The sequence below is a fragment of the Gnatocerus cornutus genome, unplaced genomic scaffold (assembly GCF_029298725.1).
Source record: "Gnatocerus cornutus isolate USDA-ARS CGAHR unplaced genomic scaffold, icGnaCorn1.1 ctg00000023.1, whole genome shotgun sequence".
In the NCBI taxonomy this organism is placed as follows: Eukaryota; Metazoa; Arthropoda; class Insecta; order Coleoptera; family Tenebrionidae; genus Gnatocerus; species Gnatocerus cornutus.
Window position 1 is genome coordinate 6155480 of NW_028275375.1, and position 25057 is coordinate 6180536.

Consider the following 25057-nt stretch of genomic DNA (forward strand, 5'->3'; position numbering starts at 1 on the left):
GTTTCAACACTATCAGTCAAAGTACACTTTTAAAAAGGAAAACAGTTGAAAGTTTCCACCGCCTCCTCGGCACAGTCACGTTAGATCGAAAAATGGTGGATGCGCCGCCACCAAAATTCGGCAAAGTTTGGTCTGAGCCTTCCTTTACATCTGTTCTCCGCGACTTAAGCAGGCTTAAACTCGCAGAGGCCGAATTTTTTCAATTAAGCCGCGAAAAGTTCTAAACGGGCGCTTATGAATAATTTAAATTAGATTAAAATACTTGGTAGTTTGGAATTTATGTTAAATTGTATCTCCGTTCCTTTGTGAATATTCGAACATGATAGTAATTTAAATATAAAATCAACATGGGAGAAGATAAGTTTCTTTCAAGAGAAGATAAAGTTGTTCAGCTCTTGTAAGAGAAAAGTTAAAGCTGCAGGTAACCATTATTTAAGATTAGACAGCAGTCAACATTTTGCTTGAGGTTTCAGCAAACACGAAAACTCACTGTGAACGGTAATGGATTGCTTGCTGAGGAAGGATTAGTGCAGCTATTTATTATGCAGCAAAGTTTGAATGCAAAAAAAATCGCGGTTCGTCGTCCACATATTTGCTAGGCTTATTTTATTAAATAGCGATGAATCCGTTTGATTTATTAGTTAATTAAATCTTGTTTATGAACTGAGCAAATGTTTGTTCGGAATGTCTGCATCCAGCTTTATTAATACGCGCTCATAATAAAATAGTACATGGCGAACAAACACAACTAATGGAAATTTAAAATTTTATTACTAATAAACAATATTTTCATTTGACCGATGACCGGATGGCTTGTATTGTTTCAATGTTGATTCAACGTGACGTCAATGCAAGTGGCTGAAAAACCGCCACATAAATCACAAGTGAGCTCTCGTTATCCTATTTTACTCTTATTGTTGGCACTTGGTCAATAAAGAATAACAAAGTGGTTTAACCTCTTCAGTAAACCATAAAAGTTTCATGGAGGAATAAATCAGTGGCGTGAAGAAAACGCAACAAGATTGATCGGCGAGAAAAATATAAACTCTTTTGTGACGCTTTAAACATCACAAATGTTATTAAACTTTCAACGTGTTTTGCTCCTTTGACCGCCGAGAAAAGTAAGACGAATCATCGCTTCTTCTTCTTCTACATTTTTGAATTTTTGCACAATTAATAAGTGAGTTAAAAGTAGTGCCGTCCCAAAATTTCACAATTATAACTTAAAAATTAACAAATTTATGAGCTTTACCAGAAGATTTGTGAAAAATTTTGGCTCTTTTTTGAATTAAAAAATTCTAAAATCGCCCCTCCAGGCTCTAAAATTTTGGGATTTTGCACAGTAAATAAGTGAGCCGAAAAAAGTACCGACTCTAAATTTTATTGTTCTAACTTTATAATTAATAGAATTACGGGTGCTAAAAAACGATTTTGAAAATTTGTCATTTGTCCCCAAATTAAAAATTTCGAAAATTGCTTCCTCAGGTTCTACATTTTTGAATTTTTGCACAGTTAATATGTGAGTTAAAGGTAGTATCGTATCCAAATTTCAAAATTATAATTCAAAAATTAACAAATTTACAAGCTGCAGTAGAAGATTTCGAAAATTTTTGCATCTTTTCCAAAATATTTTTTTTTAAATCGCTTTTTCTTGTTCTACATTTTTAAATTTTTATACAGTTAATAAGTGAGTTAAAGGTAGTACTTTCACCAAGTTTCAGTTTTATAGCTTCAAAATTAATAAATTTACGGGCTTCAGTAATAGATTTTAAAAATTTTTGCTTCATTTTCAAATTAAAAATTGTGAATTGAATAAGTGAATTAAATGTAGTACCGTCACCATATTTCAATCTTTTAACTTAAAAATTAACAAATCCATGAGCTTCAGTTCATCCACATATAAAAAATTTCTAAAACCTGTCCTTCAGGTTCTAAAATTTTGCAGTCATTAAGTGACCAAAGTTTCCAAAGTTTAATATTATAACTTAAAAATTAACAAATTTATGGGCTTTACTAGAAGATTTAAAAAATTTTTCGTTTATTCTCAGAATAAAAATTTCCAAAATCACTCCCCAGGTTCTAAAACTTTGAGGTTTCGTACAGTAAATCAAAGACCCGAAGGCAATACTGTCCCCAAATTTCAATATTATAACTTAAAAATTACGAAATTTATGGGCTTTACTGAAAGATTTTGAAAATTTTTGCTTCATTCCCAATTTCTAAAATCGCTTTTTTACGTGCAAAAATTTTTGAATTTTTGCAGGGTCAATAAGTGACTTAAAGGTAGTACCATCCCCAAAGTTCAATAATATAACTTAAAAATTAACAAATTTATAGACTTTGGTAAAAGATTTTGAAAATTTTTGGTTTTTCCTCAAATTAAAAATTTCTAAAATCGGTCCTTCAATTTCTTTTGAATTTTTGCACAGTAAATAAGTGACTCAGAGACTCAGTACCGTCTCTAAATTTGACTGTTCTAACTTTAAAATTATTAGAGTTACGATTTTGAAATATTTTCATTCGTCTCCAAATTAAAAATTTCTAAAATTGCTTCTACATTTTTGATTTTTTGCACAGTTAATAAGTGAGTTAAAGCTAGTACAGCCAACAAATTTCAATGTTACGACTTAAAAATTAACAAATTTATGGACTTTACTAGAAGACTTTGAAAATTTTTGCTTCATTTTCAAATTAAAAATTTATAAAATCGCTCCTTTAGGTTCTAAAATTTTGAATTTTCGCACAGTTAATAAGTAAGTTAAAGGTAGTACCGTTTTTAAATTTTATTATTATAACTCAAAAATAACAAATTTATAGGCTTTAGTAAAAAATTTTGAAAAATTTTGGTTCATCCTCAAAATAAAAATTTCTAAAATTGCTCCTTTAGATCCTAAAATTTTGGGAGTGGAAGCAAAAAAGGTGGCGAGTTCGATCACGATGGTCATTTTCAAAATTCGACTTCTGTGTCACAAGTACTTGAAAGGAAAGATACTTTTATTTTGTGCAAAATTCTGATAAAAATATTCAGCTTTATTATTTATTTAGTAATAATTATAAATTTTGTAATAAATCGTTCTGACTATTGACTAAATTTTATTTCAACTTGCGACAGTGCCAATGGAAACGGGTTATTTTAAGTCCACTTTACTAGTTTAAATCTAACAAGTAAAACGTCATATTACTATTGAATATTGGATAAAAATAAAAACTCTTGTGGCGCATTAAACATCACAAATGTTATTAAACTTTAAACATGTCTTGCTCCTTTGACCGCCGAGAAAAGTAAGACGAGTCACAAAGCATTCCAGAGAGTCTTCGCCCTTTGTGCTCACCGCTGAGGGTTATTTATTTCATTTACTTAGCTCTAGAATATCGTCGGAAGTCTGTAGTTGCAACAAATGTACCATTCCATCATTCGTACATGTTGAATGATGACGTACGAGTTTGTAGACATTCTTACAAACTAACGTGACAGTTATTCTCCTTCATTTATCCACCTTCCTTTTTGATATAATATTTTCCTACTCGAGGGATAAACAAAATAATGACGTGCTTTGTTCGTGCTTCAAAGAATAAAGTAAGTTAAAATATAATTAAGGCAATTTAGATGCAGATATCAAGTTGTGCTGTACAAATAAATAATTAAACAGGTTGTTGTATTCAGACTTTCGTGCCCGCGGTTGTGTTAAACTCAACTTCTAGTTAACGAGTTTAAGTAAATGGGGTCCTCTTAGAAAATATAATTGCTTATTATATAGATAGTTTTTTTTGTTGCTAAAGTTGGTACGGTTCGAGTTTCGGTTTAATTGGGACAAAACCGGATCATTTGGATCAGTTACAAATTGAAAGCTACGGTCAATTAGTGTTTAATCATCGATTGAAGAACGTTTAATTGTTTGCAATCTCTAATTGTACAACGTACGTGTAATTGGATTCAACTCCAAAAGGTTGAGATATAGAGGGAGGATAATATTCAGAACAAAGGGAGATTTTTCTTGGCCAAATAACCAATTAAGTTAGATTGCTTTTCTATGTAGTTCTTCGGATTCATTGTACTTGTCTAATCAGTTGGGGTGATTATTGCGAAAAAGCGCTAAAAGAAAATATAAAAACTGGTTTGTAGCTTTCGTGGAGAAATATTTCTGCTTTGTTAAAACCGAAAAGCGCAAATTACTACAAATATAAGAATATCAGAAAAACGAAAATTATTTTTCTAAATCTAATTCGGTCGAGATGTCTCTTATTTGCTGAGCAAAATTAACTAATTTGTGCTCATTTTACGCAGAATTTCACGCAGAATCTAAACTGTGCGAACTTTTCACGTACCTACGTCAATAAAAAAAAATTATGGACTTGAGTAGAAAATTTTGAAATTTTTTCGTTCAACCTCATATTAAAACTGTCTAAAATCGATCCTTGTCTCGAGTGACCCGCAATCCATTCCTGAACTTCCAAGACGCATATTACGTACAAGTTGAAGTCAAACCCTTAAACCGGTCACCCCACATTCCATTTTCCTAGTTAAGCTCCAACATTTCCGCCATGTTCATAACGACTTGAAACTTTGAATATTATGGCAGCTGACGAACACCGCTAGTCATCATCGTCCATTCCTGTAATTTTTCCAAGAAAACGGGGATCATGGACATAAAGTGGGACACGTCAAACAAAGCCATTAAATAATTGGATTTGTATAAAGTTTCTCTCGTGTCTCACTTAACTGATACCATAGTTCAATTAAATTACAAGAGGCGGTAGACTCACTATAATTTGTCAATTAAACAATCCATCAATTATTCATGAAGTACTTACTTCATCTCGAGGGACCAAAGATCCGTTACTCTTAGATTATTGTCTTTGTTTTAGCCAGTTCGACAACCTGAAGAAGAAATTCGCGATATGCGAATGAAACGTGATGAATGCGACTTTGTTTAAAAGATCAATATCGTACGTTATGCCAACCAAAACGGAACTGTCTGTGTAAACTCGCGCGCTCATATTTTACCAATGTAATCGGACTTGCTTACAGGATTTGTGAGAGATGTAATTAATGAAATAACGTATCATATATGCAGGTTTGTCAAAGCGACACAGACGCAGTTTTATAAAAGAAAATAAAACGTACAATAAACTGCGGAAGTCTGCAGGTGATCGCAAAGTGGGAGATAAAAAGAGTCATTTTTTAGCGCTGAAGCGCGACATCCTGCAGAGGACTCTAGATAGAACTAAGTTTATTTTGCGAGTGGATTTCAAATAACTGACTCGAAAAAAAATTGGCGTATTTTAGAAAAACCTGAGCCCGAAAACGAAGACGAGCACATTTCATGCAAGTGGAACGTTTTTCAGGTCGTGTAAATGCAACAAACGACTATGAAAACGAAAGAAAGATAACTACTTGTGTGGAAGACATTAAAGATGCGGCTGTGACGTCGGAATTTATTTTCAAGTATTTTTCACGTATCGGGTTCCAAAATTCGATAAAAAAATACTATTTTTGGTTGTGTTGGCACCACAGCGATGAAATTTGAGCAGGTCGCTACTTATAACCCATTTATTAATTGTACCAAATTTCAAAATTTTAGAACAATTGGTTCAAATTTTAAAAATCTCTGTTTTTAGAGCGAACCCAAAAGTTTCAAAATTCAATAAAAAAAAATAGTAGATTTTGTTATACGGCAGAAAAGTGGTACTTTTTGTCGAGCAATTAAATGCAGTAGCGAGGCGAGGCGTAGCGTAGCCGAGCGTATGCAAAATTGCAAGACAGCAAAGCCACTTTTCGGCCAAATAACAAATACTACTTTTTAAATTCTGTTCCACGACCGACAATAAGTGAACGCAAATTGAACTAAAAACATGGATGGCTATGCATGTACTTGTCATTGATGAAATTTACTGTGAAAAATATTGGTTTCAAAGAGTTTCAAAGTTAAGATCGTGCAAGTGCCATACAAAATGTAAGTCTCAAATAGTTACCGTCACAAAAGTATTTTTTCTGCCTAGGCAGCAAAAGTGTTTCCATGTAAACGAGCGCTTTTCATTACTTATAACAAAATTGCCTACTTTACTGTCTAAAAACGACTAAAAAATAGTGACTTTTTGTGACGTTTGGAGAAAAAAAAATTTTTTGCTTGTGTTAGCGCCACAGCAATAAAATTTGGAGAGGTCGCTACTTATAACCCATTTATTAATTGTACCAGATTTCAAAATGTTAGAACAATAGATTCAAATTTTAGAAATTTTCGTTTTTAGAGCAAACCCAAAGATTTCAAAATTTGATAAAAAAATTGTATTTTTGGTTGTGTTAGTGCCACAGCGATAAAATTTGAGGAGGTCGCTACTTATAACCCATTTATTAATTGTACCAAATTTCAAAATGTTAGAACAATAGGTTCAAATTTTAGAAATTTTTGTTTTTACAGCAAACCCAAAGGTTTCAAAATTTGATAAAAAAAATTGTATTTTATCAAGTTTTGAAAATTTTGGGTTGTCCCTATAAATGAAAATTTCTAAAATCTGAGCAAATTTTATGTGAAATTCTGGGGGACAATGATGCCAACCTTGTCATCTCAAAATTTCCAAAGCTAGTTCATCAACATGCCAACTTTAAATAAAAAAGTGGACGGCCCAAGTTAGCAAAACAAGTTCGTTTTATTTCGCGTATTTAATAACAACTTTATTTCAACATTACAATTTCATAAAAAAAATCAAATAGCTACAATAAACAAAGTATTATTTATTTTTAATTAAAGTTGCCCTGTTTATTTACTAGTATTTCATCAACCCGTCAAAATCGAAAACATGCATCAACCGTCCTCAACCTCCCCAAACATTCGCGAATGGCAAAATTAATTCCACCTTTCCGCAAGAGCCCAAATCGTATTAATAAACTCGGAAAAGTCTTTGTTCCTGTACACCTTGTAATAAGTTGAAAAGTTTGCCTTCGGGAGCAAGTTTGGAGCTTCTGGTGGATTATAGTCAAAACAGTACAAGCTTCCATCAATCTTTGCGTTTTTTTGTACAACTTCCATCGAACTCTAAATGAAATTAATCAAAATTTTGCCTTTGTCGATTTCAGTCAGGAGTTGACAGATATTGTATGCAGCAATATTGTACGAAGCAACAAAGGCCCAGCAGGACTTGTCACTGCTGCAAAGAAACAATGAAGTCAAGATTGCATGAGGCATTTCTATGGAGTTTTTCGCACGGAATTATGAACATCCAGTATTATTAAAATTGAAGCTACTTTCTAAGCGCACTAAACGAAATTACGTTTTAATTAATTATTACTATTTTTCGCATTGTTTGGTTCAATTTTGGGTTGGAATTAGAATTCTTTGTCTCGCGTCAGGCGGCAATAATTACTGCCCAGTGCGCTTGCAAAGAGAATTCCAGATAAGAAATGAAACATGTTTTATGGTAAAACCCTTTTTACAGGCTAATTCGTGCAGACAAGTCCGTGTAATTCCAAACGTTGTGATTCGCTCGGCTTGTTATTTTATCAGCAAGCCCGTCACTCTGTTAAAAATTGAAGACGACTCTCAAGTAACCATCTGACCCTTTTAGCACATATTAATAAATTATAAAACGAATAAGCGGATCGCAACTCCGTTTTCGGTCAATTATTGTGTGACAAATCGGAAAACACACAAGAAACAGACCCCCGTTCCTTCCACATCTTCGTTCAACTCGTACAGGCGGCCATCGATCAACGTCACTATTTGTCGGAACTATCATACCGCAAAATGATGTATTATCCCTCGTGTTAAGTAATACATTGCCGTCCACAGGATGGGCACACGCCTCCTTTCAAGACAAATTTTAATCAACGTTCTTGGTTGGTTGAAGCGAAAGCGGCACGGCACTGACTTGCTGCTAAACAAAGACAAATTACGATACAGACGTCTTATTTATGACCGGCATCGCTATGTGAATGTCAAAATACAAAAACTAAAAACAAAAAGTCGATGCGCTAGAGGACAAGGAACTGAAAAGCTCAGAATGAGGAAAGTTGAAAGGATAAAATCTGAAAATGGGTTTTATGGCGGAAATTTCGCAGTTTTCTGCACTTGAGAGTGTTATCTATAAAGAGGGGATTTTATGCGAAATTCATGCATGTAAATTCTTAAACGTCTATTTTTCATGTGGGGACTAAATTATTATTTTGGTTGGCGAGAGTGGTAACCAAATGTGCAGTTGACATTTCTAATGTCAAAAGTTACAGATTCGACTGGAGTTTTACTTGTAAAATTTCAAAGTTTTAGAACAGTTTTAGAAATTTTCATTTTTAAAAAATTGTATCTTTGCTTGTGTTAGTGCCAAAACGATGAAATTTAAGGACATTGCTACTTATAACTCAATTACTAACTAAAACATATTTTTTGACAGTTATTTCTATCTTTTAGGTTGCAAATCCTGATAAAAAAACTTGGAAACCTTAAGATGACAAGATTGGCGTTTGACATTAGTCAATTTTGATGTGAGAATCATGAATGCGTAATTAATTGAATTTTGACACATTGCTGTCCCCCAAAACCCAATTCACACAACACCGCCATTGCAACACTTGCAACAGGACCGAATTACACGATAAAAACTTGAAAATTTGGTGAACATTTGGAACTTGAGCCGACTGTAAGACCAATTTCCCGCGGCGTAGAATTAAAAAATAATAAATTAACGCATGAAACGTGATTACGCATTGTGTTCCTCCGGGACACGAAACTGCACTTTATATCATAAACTTTCAAGCGTTGTCAGTGATGTATGAAAGCACGTCTGAAACATCAGTTACTGATTCACTGAAATATCCCCCAGAGTTGAATTTTCATATGTATAAAGCTGCTACTGGCTTTGACACACTGTAATTCTTTCCGTGAAACTTTTGAATGCGAGAAAATTAGTCCGATCCAGTGTAGAATCTCCTTTCACTGCAATTAAACTAAAGTGTGCTTAAAGGGGAGTTAAAATCCTTATAGTAGGTGTCTTTGTTGTTTCCAAGTATTACATTGTTGACATCGTCTCGCTCCGATGATATCACGTCGCTAAAGCTTTCTCTAAATACAAGTGGTTTACTAAATTACTGGGTTACACATGTTGTGAACACACTTTGTGAAATTTAATTACAATTTCTCTGCATATTTAAACATATGCGACTCAATCCTGCACGTATTTTTAAAACGAGAAATGCGATTGTGTTGCCGAGTTTCGCAAAGTATTATTTTTGAATTTCAGATCGCTGCCTGGATCTTCCTGGCTTCCACGCCTGCATACATGAATTCTATTTAGGCACAAAAGCACCTTATTTATAATACTGCGACGCGATTTTCGTTAATCGAAAGCGAGGCAAATATTTTGTTTCCAATTATTGTTGTTTGGCCAAAAGCGCACAAATGTTATTCCATTTAATTCGCGTTTAGGTAATTTTTCAGGTTTTGAAGCTATGTAAATATTTCAGATGATTGCGTTCGCTTTAATTAGAGTAATTACATTCAAAATACGAAAATGAGTTCATGAGTATTATTGATAAAACTGCGTGTCGGTGCAGACTCAATGCACCGTGTTTCAAAATGATTTTCATCTAGTTACCTTCGGAATGTAATTCGCTTTGTGCCGCTCGCATTGTACTGTGGTTGGATTAGTTCTGTCACACTGGACTTCTGTCAATATTATCACTTGTTAAATATCAAAATCGCCAATAGGGAAAAAATTTAAACAAACAAAAAAATTGAGCAAGAATTTAAGTCGGCGAAAACAAAACTTTCGAAACGTGACAGTTGGCGAGAGTGGCAACCAAATGCGCAGTTGGCATTTCTAATGTCAAAAGTTCAATTTTAATTTCAAACTGGAATAGTAGTTTACTTTCAAAATTGCAAAATTTTGGAGCAACAGATTTGGAAATCTTTATTTTTAGGGCAAATCTAATTTTAAAATTCAATAAAAAAATGTATTTTTGCTTGTGTTAATGCCACAGCGATAAAATGTAAGGAGGTTACTACTCTTATCTAATTTATTAGCTGTGCCAAATTTTTAAAATTCTCGAGCAACGAATTCACATTTTTGAAATTTTTGTTTTTAGAACGAATCCAAAAATTTCAAAACCCGATAAAAAAATATGTATCTTTGCTTGTGTTAATGCCATATCGATGAAATTTGGGGAGGTTGCTACTCTTAACTCATTTATTAACTATACCAAATTTCAAAATTTTCGAACAACAAATTCAGATTCTAGAAATTTTCATTTTTAAAGCGAACCCAAAAGTTTAAAAATTTGAAAAAAAAAAGTATTTTTGGTTGTGTCAGCGCCATAGCAATGAAATTTGGGGACGTTGCTACTCTTAACTCATTTATTAGCTGTACCAAATTTCAAAATTTCCGAGCAACAGATTTAGATTTTAGAAATTTTTGTTGTTAGGATGAACCCAAAATTTTCAAAACTCGCTAAAAAAATATATTTTCTGACAGTTATTTCTTTATTTAAGATTGGAATCCTGATAAAAATACTTCCATTTGTGCCGCTTGCATTGTACTGTGTTTGAACTAGTTCTGTCACTCTGAACTACTGTCAATATTATCACTTGAAAAACATCAAAATTGAAAAATCGAAATTGAGTCTCTGTAATGTCTCTTCAGCGATCCAGTTGGCCTAGATCAAAATCTACGTAATGGTTTTTGTATATTATTGTGAGGTTATGTAACCAACGTTCCAATCGTTATAATTGTAAAGCGGCTTTTTTAATTTGTACGGAAAATCATAGGCGACCAGATGAAAATCTTTTTGAAACACGATGTATTTATTCTCCCTGTACACACATAAAAAAATTCCAATTTTGTTCGAAATTTCACTCGCGCATTTGAAACGTGTTTATGAAGTCTCTCAGCTGAAAACTGACACGTTTGATCGGAAAATTTGCCACCGCTGATAGACAAATGTTTCAGTGGAAAACGCGCGCCTGTCTGCCTAAACTATCTCTAAGCTTTATCCAATTAATTAGCTCAGATGGCATCGCAGGTACACTCGGATCTCCATCTAGCCGATAGTCAAAAGCGACTTTGGTGCAGCAAGGATAACGTGGAAGCGTTCTGCTCTTTGAGCATGAAACAGATTTCCTGATTTCGTAAACGATCATCGTTAAAATTTAATTCTGTTCCTCTGCAGCAAGTTACAAACTATCCACGAATAGGTAGGTGTTTAAATTAACTAAAAGATAAGACTGCAAGCGAGACGAATAACTTAATTACCTGCTCTCGGTTACACCCTGAAACAATAAATTACGCGCACTTTGAATTTCCCGCGGTTATTTTCCCTCCCTCGAGAGAGCGAGCAAAAATGAAAAGATCTGGAAATGTTATTCATTGACGTGACACGAGTCAACTTTTTCAAACTGATGCCAAGACGAAAGTCTCTGGAGGCCTCGACGGAACCCATCTTCGGATATCATGATGTTCAGTGGAGTATTCTGTATTTTTAGAGCCGAGGCGAAATCAAAAGAAGTTTGCTTTATCGATTGGAAATTCGCGTTTAAACTGATTAATTATTATTGCTCGGATGAAATGTAAATGACACTAATTATCCGCTATTGTAACTCCGGCGTGTCATATTTATGTATCAGAAATGGTGGATGCGCCGGTTTACTTTTACACTCCCCATTAAAATTCTTCGTGCTGCAGGCAGAGCGACGAGTATTTCTGCAAGCTAACCACACACATAATTGCGTCTGTCACATAAATTAGTACAATAGCGCCTCTCTTTTGCGCTATTTTGTCTGTTAATTATCGCTCCCCGTCCGAGCAATTTTTTAGCCGGTTCTTTGGTAAAAACAACAAAGAATGTGTGTCGTGGTGCGGCTGAAATTCCTCTCTACCTTCTAATTAAGAGCAATTTGAAAAAATAACTCATCAAATGTTAGCCGAGTGTTACAGTAATGTGTTTTAAACGTCTCTAAAGGGTGGATTTGGTAAAATCGCTTCAGGTCAGGTAAACCGGACAGTTGCTAATCCCTTTATAGTTCTGTTAGCAAACGTATAACATTGTAGAACATTAATGAACATGCTGAAAACCCCATTTTCAATTACACTGCCTTTATTACACGTCGAATCGATATTTTTTCTGCTCTCTCTTTTTAGCAAAGCGTCGTTTAATTATTTGAAGACTTTTAATTGCTTGAATATAATTTGCACAAAATTAAGAAGTTAAAAAGTCAACTCAACGGAAATTAATTGACTGCTTAAGTAGTTGACATTTGTTTCTGCCTTTTGCGGCGCGCGACACGAAAATCGAAGCTGAATTATCAATAATTCCGGGCGCATTTGGATGCACTTTGCTGCCATGAATTTCCCAGTCTAGAAAATTTTGAACGCATCCTGTGGAAATTTTCAAAAACTCTTCAGTGTAAACCAGGCTCTCGATTCCTTGCGGAGAAAATTAAGGGAAAATTGAAGGTTGAAGATTTTTGAGGTTAATACGTTAACTGAAAACAAACTAAATAGCAGTGTTTCCAACAGAGAACAACAAAAACCCCAACCGAGCTTCTGTTTCTAATTGATTGCATTTCTAATGACAAAAGTTTAATTTTAATTTCAAATTCGAATAGAATTTTACTTTCAAAATTTCACAATTTTGGAGCAATAAATTTGGAAATTTTCATTTTTTAAGGCAAATCCAAAAGTTTAAAAAATCAATAAAAAAAATTGTATCTTTGCTTGTGTTAGCCCAATATCGATGAAATTTTGGGAGGTTGCTATTTATAACTCATTTATTAAATGTACTAAATTTCAAAATTTTCGAGCAACAGATTCAGATTTTAATTTTTTTTTATAAGGCAAACCCAAAAGTTTCAAAACTCGATAAAAACATATATTTTTGATTGTGTTGGCACCACTGCAATGGATTTTTAAAAGATTGCTACTCTTAACTTAATAATTAACTGTGCTAAATTTTAAAATATTTGAGCAACATATTCAGATTTAAGAAATTTTCATTTTTAGGGCAAATACAAAAGTTTCAAAAATCGACGAAAAAAATTGTATCTTTACTTGTGTTAGCACAATACCGATGAACTTTAGGGGGGTTACTACTCTTAACCCATTTATTAACTGTACAAAATTTAAAAATTTTCGAATAACAGATTCAGAATTTAGAATTTTTTTTTTAGGGTGAACACAAAAGTTTCAAAACTCGCTAAAAAAAATGTATTTTCGCATGTGTTAGTGCCACAGCGATGAAATTCGGAGAGGTTGCTATTAATAACTCGTTTATTAAATGTACCAAATTTCAAAATTTTCGAGCAACAGATTCAGATTTTAAAAATGTTAGAGCGAACCCAAAAATTTCAAAACTCGATAAAAAAATATATATTTTTGGTTGTGTTGACACTACAGCGATGAAATTTAAATTGTTTTAATTCTAGGGGAATTATTGTCATAGAAAAATTTCCAAAACGAAAGTTGGCAACACTGTCAAAGTTAGTTTCTCGAAATGCACATGTTTTCGGTGTGGGCGCTCCACGCTTGCGTTCCATCAAATTTCCTACGTAAACCTTTGTACAAATACAAACACAAGCTACAAAGCTTTTATCGAAACTGCGGTCTAAAAGCCAAACAATGACTGTATTGTGTCTGCAGTTTAACTGGAATTAAAATTAATTATATAGATGGGTCCTCCGATCGTCTCTAATGGAGCTCGTATCACTGGACCGACCACCATATTAAAAACTGCAGCGTTGTGGTAATTCGTATTAAAAATTCATCAAGAAGCCTTTTGTTAGGGTTGCTATATCAACAGAGGACCGGTGCGCACCAAATATTAAGTTGTCATTGTGAGGTGGTGTTAATATAATCTCCTTTACAATCAGCCATGACGGGAATATTGGAATATTTCACCGAGTGAATTAATTACGGGCGCAACAGCGTTTTTCTTCAATGTGATTAAACTGTTTACTCATATTGATGAAGGGAAAAAAGTGGAGAGAGGTGAAAACCCCGGGAATCTCGAACCAGCCAGGAGCGGTGAAATTTCAAGAATTTTCTGCACGGACCAAGAGATCAAATAAAAAGCGTAACCACGTTAATTAAGTGTTTGGCCAAGAGTTTATTTTCAGGAGCAAAATCGCCGTTAATTGCCCGTTTTGCGCGCGCGGTCCATCTGTACAACCAAAAAGCACATCGAGTGATATTTACTATTAAAATATTAAAACCTTGATCCTCTTTCTCCCGCATCCGCGGTGCATTTTCTGCGAAATCGGATTACCTAACCCAAGATTTTTCTATTTATGTACAAGCCATCTTTAAACTAGGCAAACATTCAAACGCTCTTCGCAAAGTAGCAAAATCTGATTGAACCTTGTAGGAAATCGGCATAGTGCTCCAACCTCGCGCCATAAATTATTCATAAGGATCCTCAAAACATTATCTCCCGGTTTCGATGACATCCCTCTTTTAAAATACCTGGATAACTAATCGCTCCAATCAATATTGCACAACCTTAATGAAAAGAAAACATTCACGTGTTTACGTTGCCGCCGTAAACCTCGATACTTTAGAGTGGCTCAAAATGGAACTTTTAGCCCTTTTGTTTGCGTAAATTTCAAAACGTTTGCCTACATTTGTTTTTATAATTACGGGAACAATCGGGACATGGCGCTGTTTTCTTTCAAAATTAAAAATTCGCACCTCTCTCGACAGAAAGTAGGCTGAAATTGTTATAAATATGTGGGATTTTTACGTTGTCATGGAGTTTTCTCTGAATTTCCATAGTGTAAATCAGGCGTTGAACAGTGGCGTTCGTTTGATTTTTCTCTAAACATTTCAACTTTTGCTAATCAACAGCTTGTTATTTCGACTAAAATCTAAAGTGAATCTCATTGCCATCAGTCCACGCTCCTGTGCAAATTTTTGGATGTAAGTCAGGCTTTCAGTTTTGGCTAATTTGCGCGAGACGATTAGACGTTAAAAATCGTGCGTTATAAATGTAAGTACAAAATTGCTGTTGCAAATCCTGGCGTACAAAGAAAATGTTCAGTCCAGATCTAATCAAATATAATGCCACTTTGCAATCTTTCCACTCTCAGGACACTAAAGATCCCTAACAGGAAATTTCCCGGATGTTAGGAAATAAAGATTAGTTGCTTTGTTTGGCTCCCAATTCCATCTCCACACATTTTGACAAGTAAATCCAAAATTATCGAGTTTTTCCAACTAAAATACTGCTGTCGACATGTTGGTTTAATCCCCCTCGTTTCGATAAAATGCATATTTTGAATAAATATACGCACTCGGTTTTGTTTGCAAAATTCAAGCATTGTCGACATTATTACGATAAAAATGTCCGACATTCCACTGTTTATTAAGCGAAAATGCCGATATGGAAGAAAGCCGCAACAAAAAACAAAATCTTCCGGCGGTGTAGAGTTCATTTTATTCGTGTTGCAAACTCTGATCAGGCATTATGTTACGCTTTTTGCATTCTCTTGACAAGGCTTTTTATAAATCAATACATGTACTTTCGGGGCATTGAGTTACTCTAGTGGTACATCAAATTTCAACTTGAAACGAGAAAATGTTTCCTCAAATCTCTCCAAATTGTTTTAGAAACAATGAGCGCGTGACGTGTATCGGCAAGCATCTTCGATTTGAAATTTATGAAACTGGATGTCTTATTGATGGCGCCCGCGAATACACAAAAGAAAGTTGATAACATTGAGTTGAGATATCAATTTTTGCGCCACGACACAATTTTTAATCAATCCAGTTAATAGTCATTTATGTACCAAGTCAGTAAAGTCATTCTTTATTGAACGAATCTTAAATGAAGACACTAGCGGTGTTAACATTATAACGCCTAGTGAGTTCTGTTATAAAAATGGTGGAGGCGCCCACTAGTGATTACAATTAGTTAATTGCCAATTAATGTTGAATGAAAAAAAAAAGTGAGTGCAATAAAGGACCAACTTTGCATGAGTTTAATACGAAATGATTACATGTTGTATCGTCATAAAGCCCGTGTTGCTAGGTTATTAATTCTTGCAGGAAGAGAAGACAGCTAGCAATTAAGTTTCACCTTTTAGTAAAATTGCTTATACAGTATAAATAATTCCGAGCACTCTCGCTCCTCCGTGATAAATAATTATTCTCGTAGAAAATGAATGAAAATGATCCTTAATTAAATCAGTCTAATATGCTTATATTTAACGAAGCAGGCTGAAAGTGGGTTTCTATGTGATTGATACGTGCACCTACAAACACAGTTGAAAGCTCCACGCGCCGGTGGTGGGTCCCCAGATGTCGCCCATGCCCAGAGCGAATCAATCCTGACGTCATCGGCGTCGGAAAGTGGGCGCCGACGCTGTTTACGCTTTCTGTCGGTGCCCAGTTTAACGTCGACCGCGATACCGAATGCCGGTGTTACAGTGCGCTATAGTCCTGCACAGCTTTGGTTCTTAGTTTTTTTCGAGCTTTCGCTACTATGCTATAGTTGGTGCTAGATAAGTGAGTCTTGCATGGTCTCATGACGTGTTGAATTTATGTTTAGGGCGCCAAACTTTCAAACTAGTCTTCCGCTCAAACCACCTGTTAACGCGCTAACTTGAAAGTTGCCAAAGGGGCGCAAACCGGCGAAAGCTCACTCACGTTTGGGTCGGAAAATCGGGCTCTGTTCGAAAACGAACATTTCTTGTCGAAATTGGGGGGTTTTCGGGGGGGTTTACTGTTGTTGTCACCCTCCTCAAGTTGTGAAGATTTGTGTGTAGTCCTAGTCCAACAGCGTAGTAAGTGTTTGGTGTTAGCAGGCAGGTGGTCGGTGGAGTCCGCACAGCGAAGCAGCGTGGAGCGTCGCCCCCTCGCCGACTCCCGGGGCCGTTAGGGTCTGTCCGAGCCGGGCGCCAGAATGAGCCATGGCGCAGCTACCTTCGCCGCGCCTGCGCCACTACAGGTCCGCACTCGCACAATTTAGGGTCCCGTACAAAATCGTCCCGGCCCGGGGCTAGCGAAGCCTCGGGTCATCTGGGGCCGCTTTCATTCTTCATGCCACTAGCATGTAAATGCACCGCTGCAGCAGCTAGAGACTCTGCACCCAGCACTCATTGCTATCCACATTCATAATGCACGAAACTTTTTTCCAAGCAATCGCATAAATCTCTCGTGTTTTCCAGGACGATGACGGCCATCTGCTTCGTCTGCAATCTTCCGATTCTTTCGCACCAAGTCGGCCTAGTATGGCAAGGAGGAAACGGATGGGACGATCTGGTGCGCGAGCAAGTCGAAGAGTCCACGATCAGACAGAGATTGGGCGGACGGAGAGACTCCGCCACGCAGATATGCAGCATCTCGCCGCCGACGGAAACGCAAGAAACGTCGCCGCCGACCTCCGGCACCACTCGTCGACGGCGAAGCTCTTTAGCCCAATTGACGGATATCTTGAGAGAATGGGGAGGCTCGACGAAAACGCGCCAGAAACAGCTGTGCAGGAGAGAAACACTGGCGGACTTGGCGCGCTCTCTGCCGTGGGGGCGGCAGTCCACCACCGAGGCTGGACCCACGCCCAGCATTTCCACCAGTCGGAAAAGAAGAGAATCTAGCGCTGACTCGGGGATACGGAGCATGGGCTCAAAGTCGAGACGCGACTCGCATCACACTGCCATTTCAGATTTCAGGTCGGAAGTCGCCAAACTCTGGCAGCGAAGAGAAAGTAACACCACGACGATGGTGACGGCGAGCACGTCGCCGCGCAGAGGCAGTGGAGAGTCGAGCAAAAGCGGCCGAAGAGACTCCGTATCCCACTCGCACGGAGCCTCGAGGAGAGGATCTGGAGAGAGCGGCCGCAGCGGCAGACGCGACTCAACCACCATCATCACACCGCCGCCCCCGAAAATCGTCGCCGCGCAGAAGAAGAGAAGAGATTCCCGCACAATTAACGACACTCCTTATTACAGGCAAGAACAACGACCGTCGACGTCGTCGACAGCGTCTGACTCCACGCCGATCGTCGCCCAAATTTCCGTCACCACCGCGACGAGTACCTCCGACACCAGCACCCAAGCTCTTCCTCCTCCGACTATCATAATGTCGAGTGTTACCCCTCCGGCGACGTCCCCGACCGTGCAAGCCACCACCCCAACCCACCCTCTCTTGGCCACGAGACGAGACTCCACCACTCAATGCGGGCGTTTAGGTCGGCGCGACTCCAGGAGTCATGCGAGTCCCGAACGAAGCAGCAAACTCTCGAGGTTACAGCGCCAAAACACCGCGTACGACGAGAGCTGCTTGCCCCCGGGCGGCTGGAGTCGTCGCGGCTCCCAACCCACGGCTCTAAGTCCAGACGTCGACGACACAGGCAGGAAAGCACGTCGCGACTCCCTAAGTCCCGATTCCGCCTCCCGCGGTCGAAGAGACTCCCGGTCACACCTAAGTCCCGACAGATCCGGCGAACGCGACATTAGTCCCGTTCGACGCACCACACGACGGGGACGATTACGAAGACAATCCACCAGCGTGGCCAGAGGCCCCGGCCATCGATCGCCCGACAGTTCTAGTTGTTCGAGTCGAGATCCTAGTCCTTCCAATAGACCCGTTCCTCCCCCAACTGGGGAAAATTACAGACCCACAATTCGACGGCAATCCACCACCGAAGAGATTCTAATCGCGCGGGGATTTCGAAGACAATCAACCACGGAGGAGATGATCCGTTGTCGGAATTTTCGGAGACAGAGTTCGCAGAGCGACGACTGCCAAAGATACAGGGGGCGGAGGGACTCCAGCGCACAAATACTCGATGGTACAATCGCGTCCATGACTGTCGAGACTTCCAGCACGTTTTTCGACTCCAGCACGCAGACAGGTGGGTTATCAGCGCGGCAGATGGCCAATTAAGATAGGAGATTGGTAGCTGCAAACTACCAACAGCAATTCGGCAAATTTCTTGAATTACCTCTCGGTAAATTTACCATGCACGTGTTTTCGCTGACCTGTTGCTTATCACCCTTTGAAACGAATCTTTGCTCTTGTGCTCGAATCCGCGCTTTCGATTGTTGGCGATTATTCATCGCGGTGAGATTAATCCTTCCGTGATAACAGCGACCACTTCCTGTGGCTATCGTAATGACGCCGTATAAATTCATTAGGTGGCAGCAAGGCCTAAATTCAATGTGCGCGCCGGCATCTCAGTAATATTTGTGATAACACAGTTGGTAATCGATCGGGAGGTGGGGCCAAAGCGCCCCGACGCTGCCTCAGTGGTGCCGTGGCATCCGCAGCACGTGGACGTCGACGTCGTAGTCTCTCTTACATGCAGTCGGACAGTTTTTACCAAAACATTGATAGAATCGTTGGTTTTGAAATGACGGGAGTGGCCGATGGCCCCCACGACTTGTCCTGGCACAGGGGCGTCTTGTATTTGTTTTAGCGAGTTGGCAGCATGACCTTATCGACATTTCAGCAGCAAAAACAGGTACTTGATTGTGATAAATACGGTTTTTGTACGCATTTCCAATTAGCGGCTGTAACGATCCAAACTGTTGCGCGTCTTGGAAAATCGGCAAGGACCATGGTAATAAGCTGTCATAACGAAAAATGCTGTTGTTTAAAAGGTATTTCTACCACCAAAAGAGCCAGAAGCACGTAACACAAATAGAGGTGGTTAATGTCACCTACAACTAACCCAAAATTCAATTAGACAAGACGTGCCGTTACGCCAGTCGCTCTAATTAGTATCGAGTTTCTGATTTTTCCTCCAACGGAGGATTTCCTCAAGATACCGCATAAACAGATGAATAAGTGCGAAATTCCGCCTATTTTTAGCCTGCCGATTTCATCGCCGCTTTGATTATAATAAGAAAATAAACACTGTTTCAGAGCCTTCGCCGCTGTACGACAATAACCACTACCACGAGGAATGTTTGCGATGCAACTCTTGCGGACTCAATTTGACGGGTCCAAACCAGAAGCGAGCAAGACGCTTCAAAAACCAGATACTTTGCGACTTGCACTTCGCTGACGTTGCTCTCATGGAGTGCTCCGACTTCATGCAGCAGCTTCGCGCTTTCAAACCGCAGTCGTTGGGCTGCGCTGTCGCCCGAAGAAAGTCCTCCACAACTCTCATTTTTCCTCTACCACCGCAAGCATGTTCAGGTAAGTCCAACTGTGTTCCAAGCCGCTGCTTTTTTCACCTGATCAATACGTTGCTGCGACTGATCGATACGTTCGAAATTAAAATTACTGCGGAAATACGGCCCGGGGGACAAGAAAATGGTCCAAAACTAGGAAAAGTGGCAAGGAAGGTGACCCCAAAAATGGTTCAAAGTTCAAAATTAATAAAGAGCCTGTCCTGGAAATCATGTAAATTCAATCTTTTTAATATTAATCAAAGGTAGCTTTGCATTTTCGCACGTAGGTCTAAGCGAATTCCCACACTGATCGAAGAATTGACACATGAGCGTAGAATCAACTGGGAGTTAGGGGAAAACTTTAATTATTTGTGGGTTGGTAACAGAAAACACCGATCGAGTACTCTTCGCTTTTATGAACTGAAGCTAAATTTTACACAAAAAAACCGAATTTTTTTAATGACGTAATGCTACTACATGACACGCCAATTGTCTGGTGTAAAAAATGACAGATCTAAAAATTTCAACGCCCTTTCTTCGTAACAAGATGTGAATTTCAATCACGTCGAATTAAAACACAAAAAAAAACGCATTCATTGGCTCGCGATGTTCTTATCAAAGTAGTTTTTATAACAAAAAACGCATCCGGTCAACCAACTCGATCGGATTTCTTCTTTGATTAGCTGGATGATTAAAATGGTTGTTTGTTGGATACATTTCTAAACAAATTATTGTCGCAAATGACAAACACAAAAAATTCAACGCCGCCTTTCATTAGTATAAACCGAACGCGAAAACATGGAAAATTAAAAAGGAAAAAAACAGACCATGTGATCCATAAAATTTTTAATTAGAGTAGGCTATGAAGGAAAGACACAAACATAGAAGTCCTGTCGGAATGAAATTTTAGTTTTTGATATAACCTTGCCAAATGTCAAAGTACTGTGAAATTTTTCCTAGACTCACGTCAATTGTCTCAAAGCCTTCTATGAATAAAAATTTTGTGGCTCAAACGTTCCATTACAGCATAGGCATTTATTCAATTCCAAAATAACAAGATAAAATTATTAGAAAACGTGCAAAAAATTAATTGAACAAATTTTCTAACAAAACAAAAATTTTCCGTACCCTCAAAACACAAGGTTCAAAACTGGCGACAACAGTCCGAAAACGACGCCCAAAATCGGCCCCAAGAATCCCAGAAGTGGCAAAATCGGCCCCAAAACAGGCCACAAGAACCAAAACAATGGCCCAAGAATGCCGATCAACGGGCCCAAAAGACTAATCAGTGGCGCCAACAGTGCCATAAAAGGCAAGATTAAATTGAACATGTTTGCTGCAACTTTGAAAAATTAGTTTCTAGCTTCACTGGGACAAAAACTCACCGGGAAGTCAGAGAAGTAGAGCTAAACTGCTTAATGAAAATTAGAGTGTGCATTTAAATCAATCACACAGGCAAGTTGATTGTTATTATCAATTTTTTTTTTGATAAGGCAAACTGAAATTGGGCACGTAGAGGCAGATTGGCACATTGCGCACCTAAAATGACTCGTGAGACACGTGAGACTTGTTGAGAGTGAATCTAATGCTCAAATTGATTAAATAACAACAATTGAGACTAAATAAAGAGTTTATTGAGGTAAATTGTGGCGTGGAATTATAAAAAGCGCCCCCCAGCCATCATTCTTTAAATGAAAGTCATCAGAAGCCCGAAGTAATAATAATTAATCCTGAGATTAACCCTCGGTAGAGAATCTCAATCTAAAGATAACCCAATTAGAACATAAGTAATGTATTTTGTAATGTTAGAAAGTTTGAATATCCTTTGTCAGAAGCTTGACACATTGTTCTTGCAGTTGAGAATAAAGCTTGTCAAGCTGCTTTGCTACATCTTCTCAACATTAGCGAGAGACCTGAAAGTTAATTTCGTGCCGTTCTTCACCTCACTTTTAATTAAAACGGATACAACTTGAAACAATACTAGAATTTTACTATCAGCGGTTACAAACTAACAAAATACGTCTTAACTATTCTTCTGCGATAGTTTCCATAAAACTACGGATCCTATAAAAGCAACGATGAGCGGAGTGAGTGGAACAAGAAACGGTCCGAGTCTTCTTAACATTCCTTTTATGATTAAGCTGGCGAGGAGAGAGCCGAAGCATGGCGGAACTTTTTCTGGCAAGTTTTTAAACAAGTCGGGCAGTTCTGGAAGGGCCGGAAGGGCCGGGTGGTTCTCACATTGCGCAACTGCAAGAAAGTCTAAGAAAAGTGGCGGTTCTAAGGGATAATTACCTTGAATTGCACCTAAAATTGACAAAATAACGACGTTTTGCAGAAGCATTTTTACGGAAAACAACACAGAGGTTGCTTTTTTGTATTTATAGCGGATTTCTACGTGAGGAGGGAGAATTTTGGCGATTTCCCTCCAGCACGTTTCGCGTGATAACAAAAAGCGTTTCGGTGTGATAATTTTGGCGAGAAAGTGACGATGTCGATTTGTGACGACATTATTCCTGCAAGGTACAGGCAGCAGCAAAAGACATGAGCCCTCAACGGAGACGAAAAAAAATCTGAAGCTTTGTGAGGTTTCGCCTTTATGTTGTTTTACACTTAATTTTACTAATCAAGTTTCCAAATTTAATTCGGTGGATTTCTCATTTTACGCAGAATTTCACGCAGAATCCAAAACTTGGCCGAGTTTTTAACGTACGTCATTAAATAACTGAATAATGGCGGATTAAAATTGTGGGTAGTCAAATGACGAGCCACGAGCTCATTTCTTTTGCTGCTGAGTGTACAAAGAAACTAATGCATTCCTGCCGGGCGTTTTTAATATATTTTTTGTTGAAAAGTTAGTGGTTTTGGCAAAGTTCCTCCGTAGTATAAGTTGGCATTATTACACACTCTGCAGGAGCAACAGTTCACACTTCCTTTCTCTACGTCTGTTTGCGCCGCTCCATTAAACTCTGCCCCTAATCTACTTTGTAGCAGCAACTTTACCAGCACCCGATGGTCTAAGCATTTACTACCAACCTGTGAAGTTTAGCGTCTGTATAAAGCAGACACATCCCATGTAAAGCCCTCGTCAAGTTAATTAAAGGCAAAAATTACAACCGCGCCTCGGATATTTGACTTTTTCCACGGAATACCGATGCGGGGATTATCCAAATTGTAATTCGATTTGGATGCTCGCGGGTATCATCATTTTTAATCTCGACTTGGATACGTGCCGTTTTATCTGATCAAAATTTATTATTTTTACGGCGTTATTCCATAAAACTCGGACGGTTCGAGGTGTGAAAGTTGCAATAAAAGCATAAATCAAACGATGTTATTAATTTCGCTGCTTGTAATAAAATTCCGTCACTTTTATTAAACGAAAATGATTTTTTCTATGGTCAATTTCATGGCAGTGAATTCATGTTTTAAATCTCAAAGTAAACCGAGTTCAAAGTTAGACGCATAATCTTCTTTTTTCAACTAAAGCCACTTTGTCGAAAGTTTAAAGAAAACGAGTAATGGACTACTTTAAGATGATTAAAACGAGATAAAAAGAAAAGTTGGTTTTAACTTTGAGTTTTTTATTAAGTGATTAAGTGACATTACTAATAAAAATGTGAAACTTTGATGGCGGCGCTTTTACGGCTCTGATCGCGACGCATCTGTCTGGCGAATTAAAAATCTCACCCCCTTTCCTAGTCCTGTAGTTTCAAAACGAACGTTTTTACGCCGCTCTACAAATCGGGCCAATATCGCCCCACAATAAAACGTTATAGGTGATCAAAAAACTCCAAAATCAGAGCCGTACTACAAAACGTAACAGCGGAGATCAAAGTTTTCTCATCCAATTTAAGCAAATTCCTTTCGATGCCGAACATTTTCATCGCTGTCAAAAAGTCCCCATTAAATCGAAATCATGGCCGACGCGGCAATGACTTGTATTTCAGACGGCAATTAGTGTTGGGATCGCGTAAATTAATCATACCAGCAAACGAATAATGGCAGCGGTTCCAAAAAAGTTGATTTGAAATCAATAGACTGCAGCGAGATGTACGTTCGCAAATTTTCCCGGGCTGTTTATGGTTGCCAAGTTTAATAATAAAAAGAGAGCTGCTGCTATTAGGGACAAACTGCAAAATGCTTCAGATTCCTTTACCATATTGTTATCGAGAGCGTCGTGACGTCAACATTGCTCTATTTCTCCAAGTACAGAGACTTTCACGGACGCCGTTTACTATTTAAAAAGAATTTTAGCTTGTTCCTTTCGCGACGACATATTGGGATTCAAACAGAGAGGAAATAATTCCGCGAAAGCTTCCTTTCATGGAAATTCTAAACAGGGAGAAAATTATGATTTGTGGACAAACCGCAGCAATTTATTAACCCCGGGAATATACCTTCATGTTTATTTCTCCCTATTAGTAATTTAAATGCGCCGTAATTAAAACAGTGCTATTATTGCCAACACACATGCATCAAATTTCCCTAAGGGGGCTGAAGTCTTCAGACAAGTGGACCGCATTTTTCAGGTTCATTATCACTGATCAGAACTATCAAGCTCACATTAAAAACACAAAAAGCGAAGGTGATATCGATACAGTACCAACCGGGATGGCTTTTCCGACCCTTTCGGTATTCTTTAGCAATATTGGAGCGAATAACTGACAATGGGGATACCGCCAAATGTCTATTAGAGATTATTTCGGTGAGGTAGTTGCGAAATTAATAAGTTTCGGGAGCTTAAAGGGATTCCACGCCGTTTTTCTCCCACTTGTGTCTTACATATCCCAAATTCACTTGGTTCAGGTTGAAAATGTTTATCTAAGGGCACAAATTTTGGAATTTTCATCAAAATTTAATTTGTTTCTTACTGTTTGAGGAAAAATTCATTTCAGTTGGAACATGTTGATTTTTCGACGAATTTTGCGGATTTCTCCAGAATAAAACTTTACTATTTTATG

At 37.9% G+C, this 25057-nt stretch overlaps 2 protein-coding genes across 6 annotated transcripts in view; one reads left to right on the forward strand and one right to left on the reverse strand.

Annotated features, from left to right (window-relative positions):
* The window catches only part of LOC148166636 (uncharacterized), a 94674-nt gene that overhangs the window by 58392 nt on the left and 11225 nt on the right, over positions 1 to 25057 (reverse strand). The gene's annotated exons all lie outside the window — the stretch shown is intronic.
* LOC148166642 (uncharacterized) overlaps positions 1 to 25057 on the forward strand; it is an 87679-nt gene that overhangs the window by 46566 nt on the left and 16056 nt on the right. For 2 of the 5 annotated variants that reach the window (XM_088048908.1, XM_088048910.1), the window contains exons 1-4: positions 16371 to 16482; positions 16779 to 16924; positions 17145 to 18829; positions 19843 to 20118. In XM_088048908.1, coding sequence (XP_087905034.1) covers positions 16887 to 16924; positions 17145 to 18829; positions 19843 to 20118 — 1999 coding nt within the window. In that variant the 5' untranslated portion in view covers positions 16371 to 16482; positions 16779 to 16886. Of the gene's footprint in view, positions 1 to 16370; positions 16483 to 16778; positions 16925 to 17144; positions 18830 to 19842; positions 20119 to 25057 lie in introns of those variants that run through there. The other 3 variants (XM_088048909.1, XM_088048912.1, XM_088048911.1) reach the window with 3 other exon arrangements.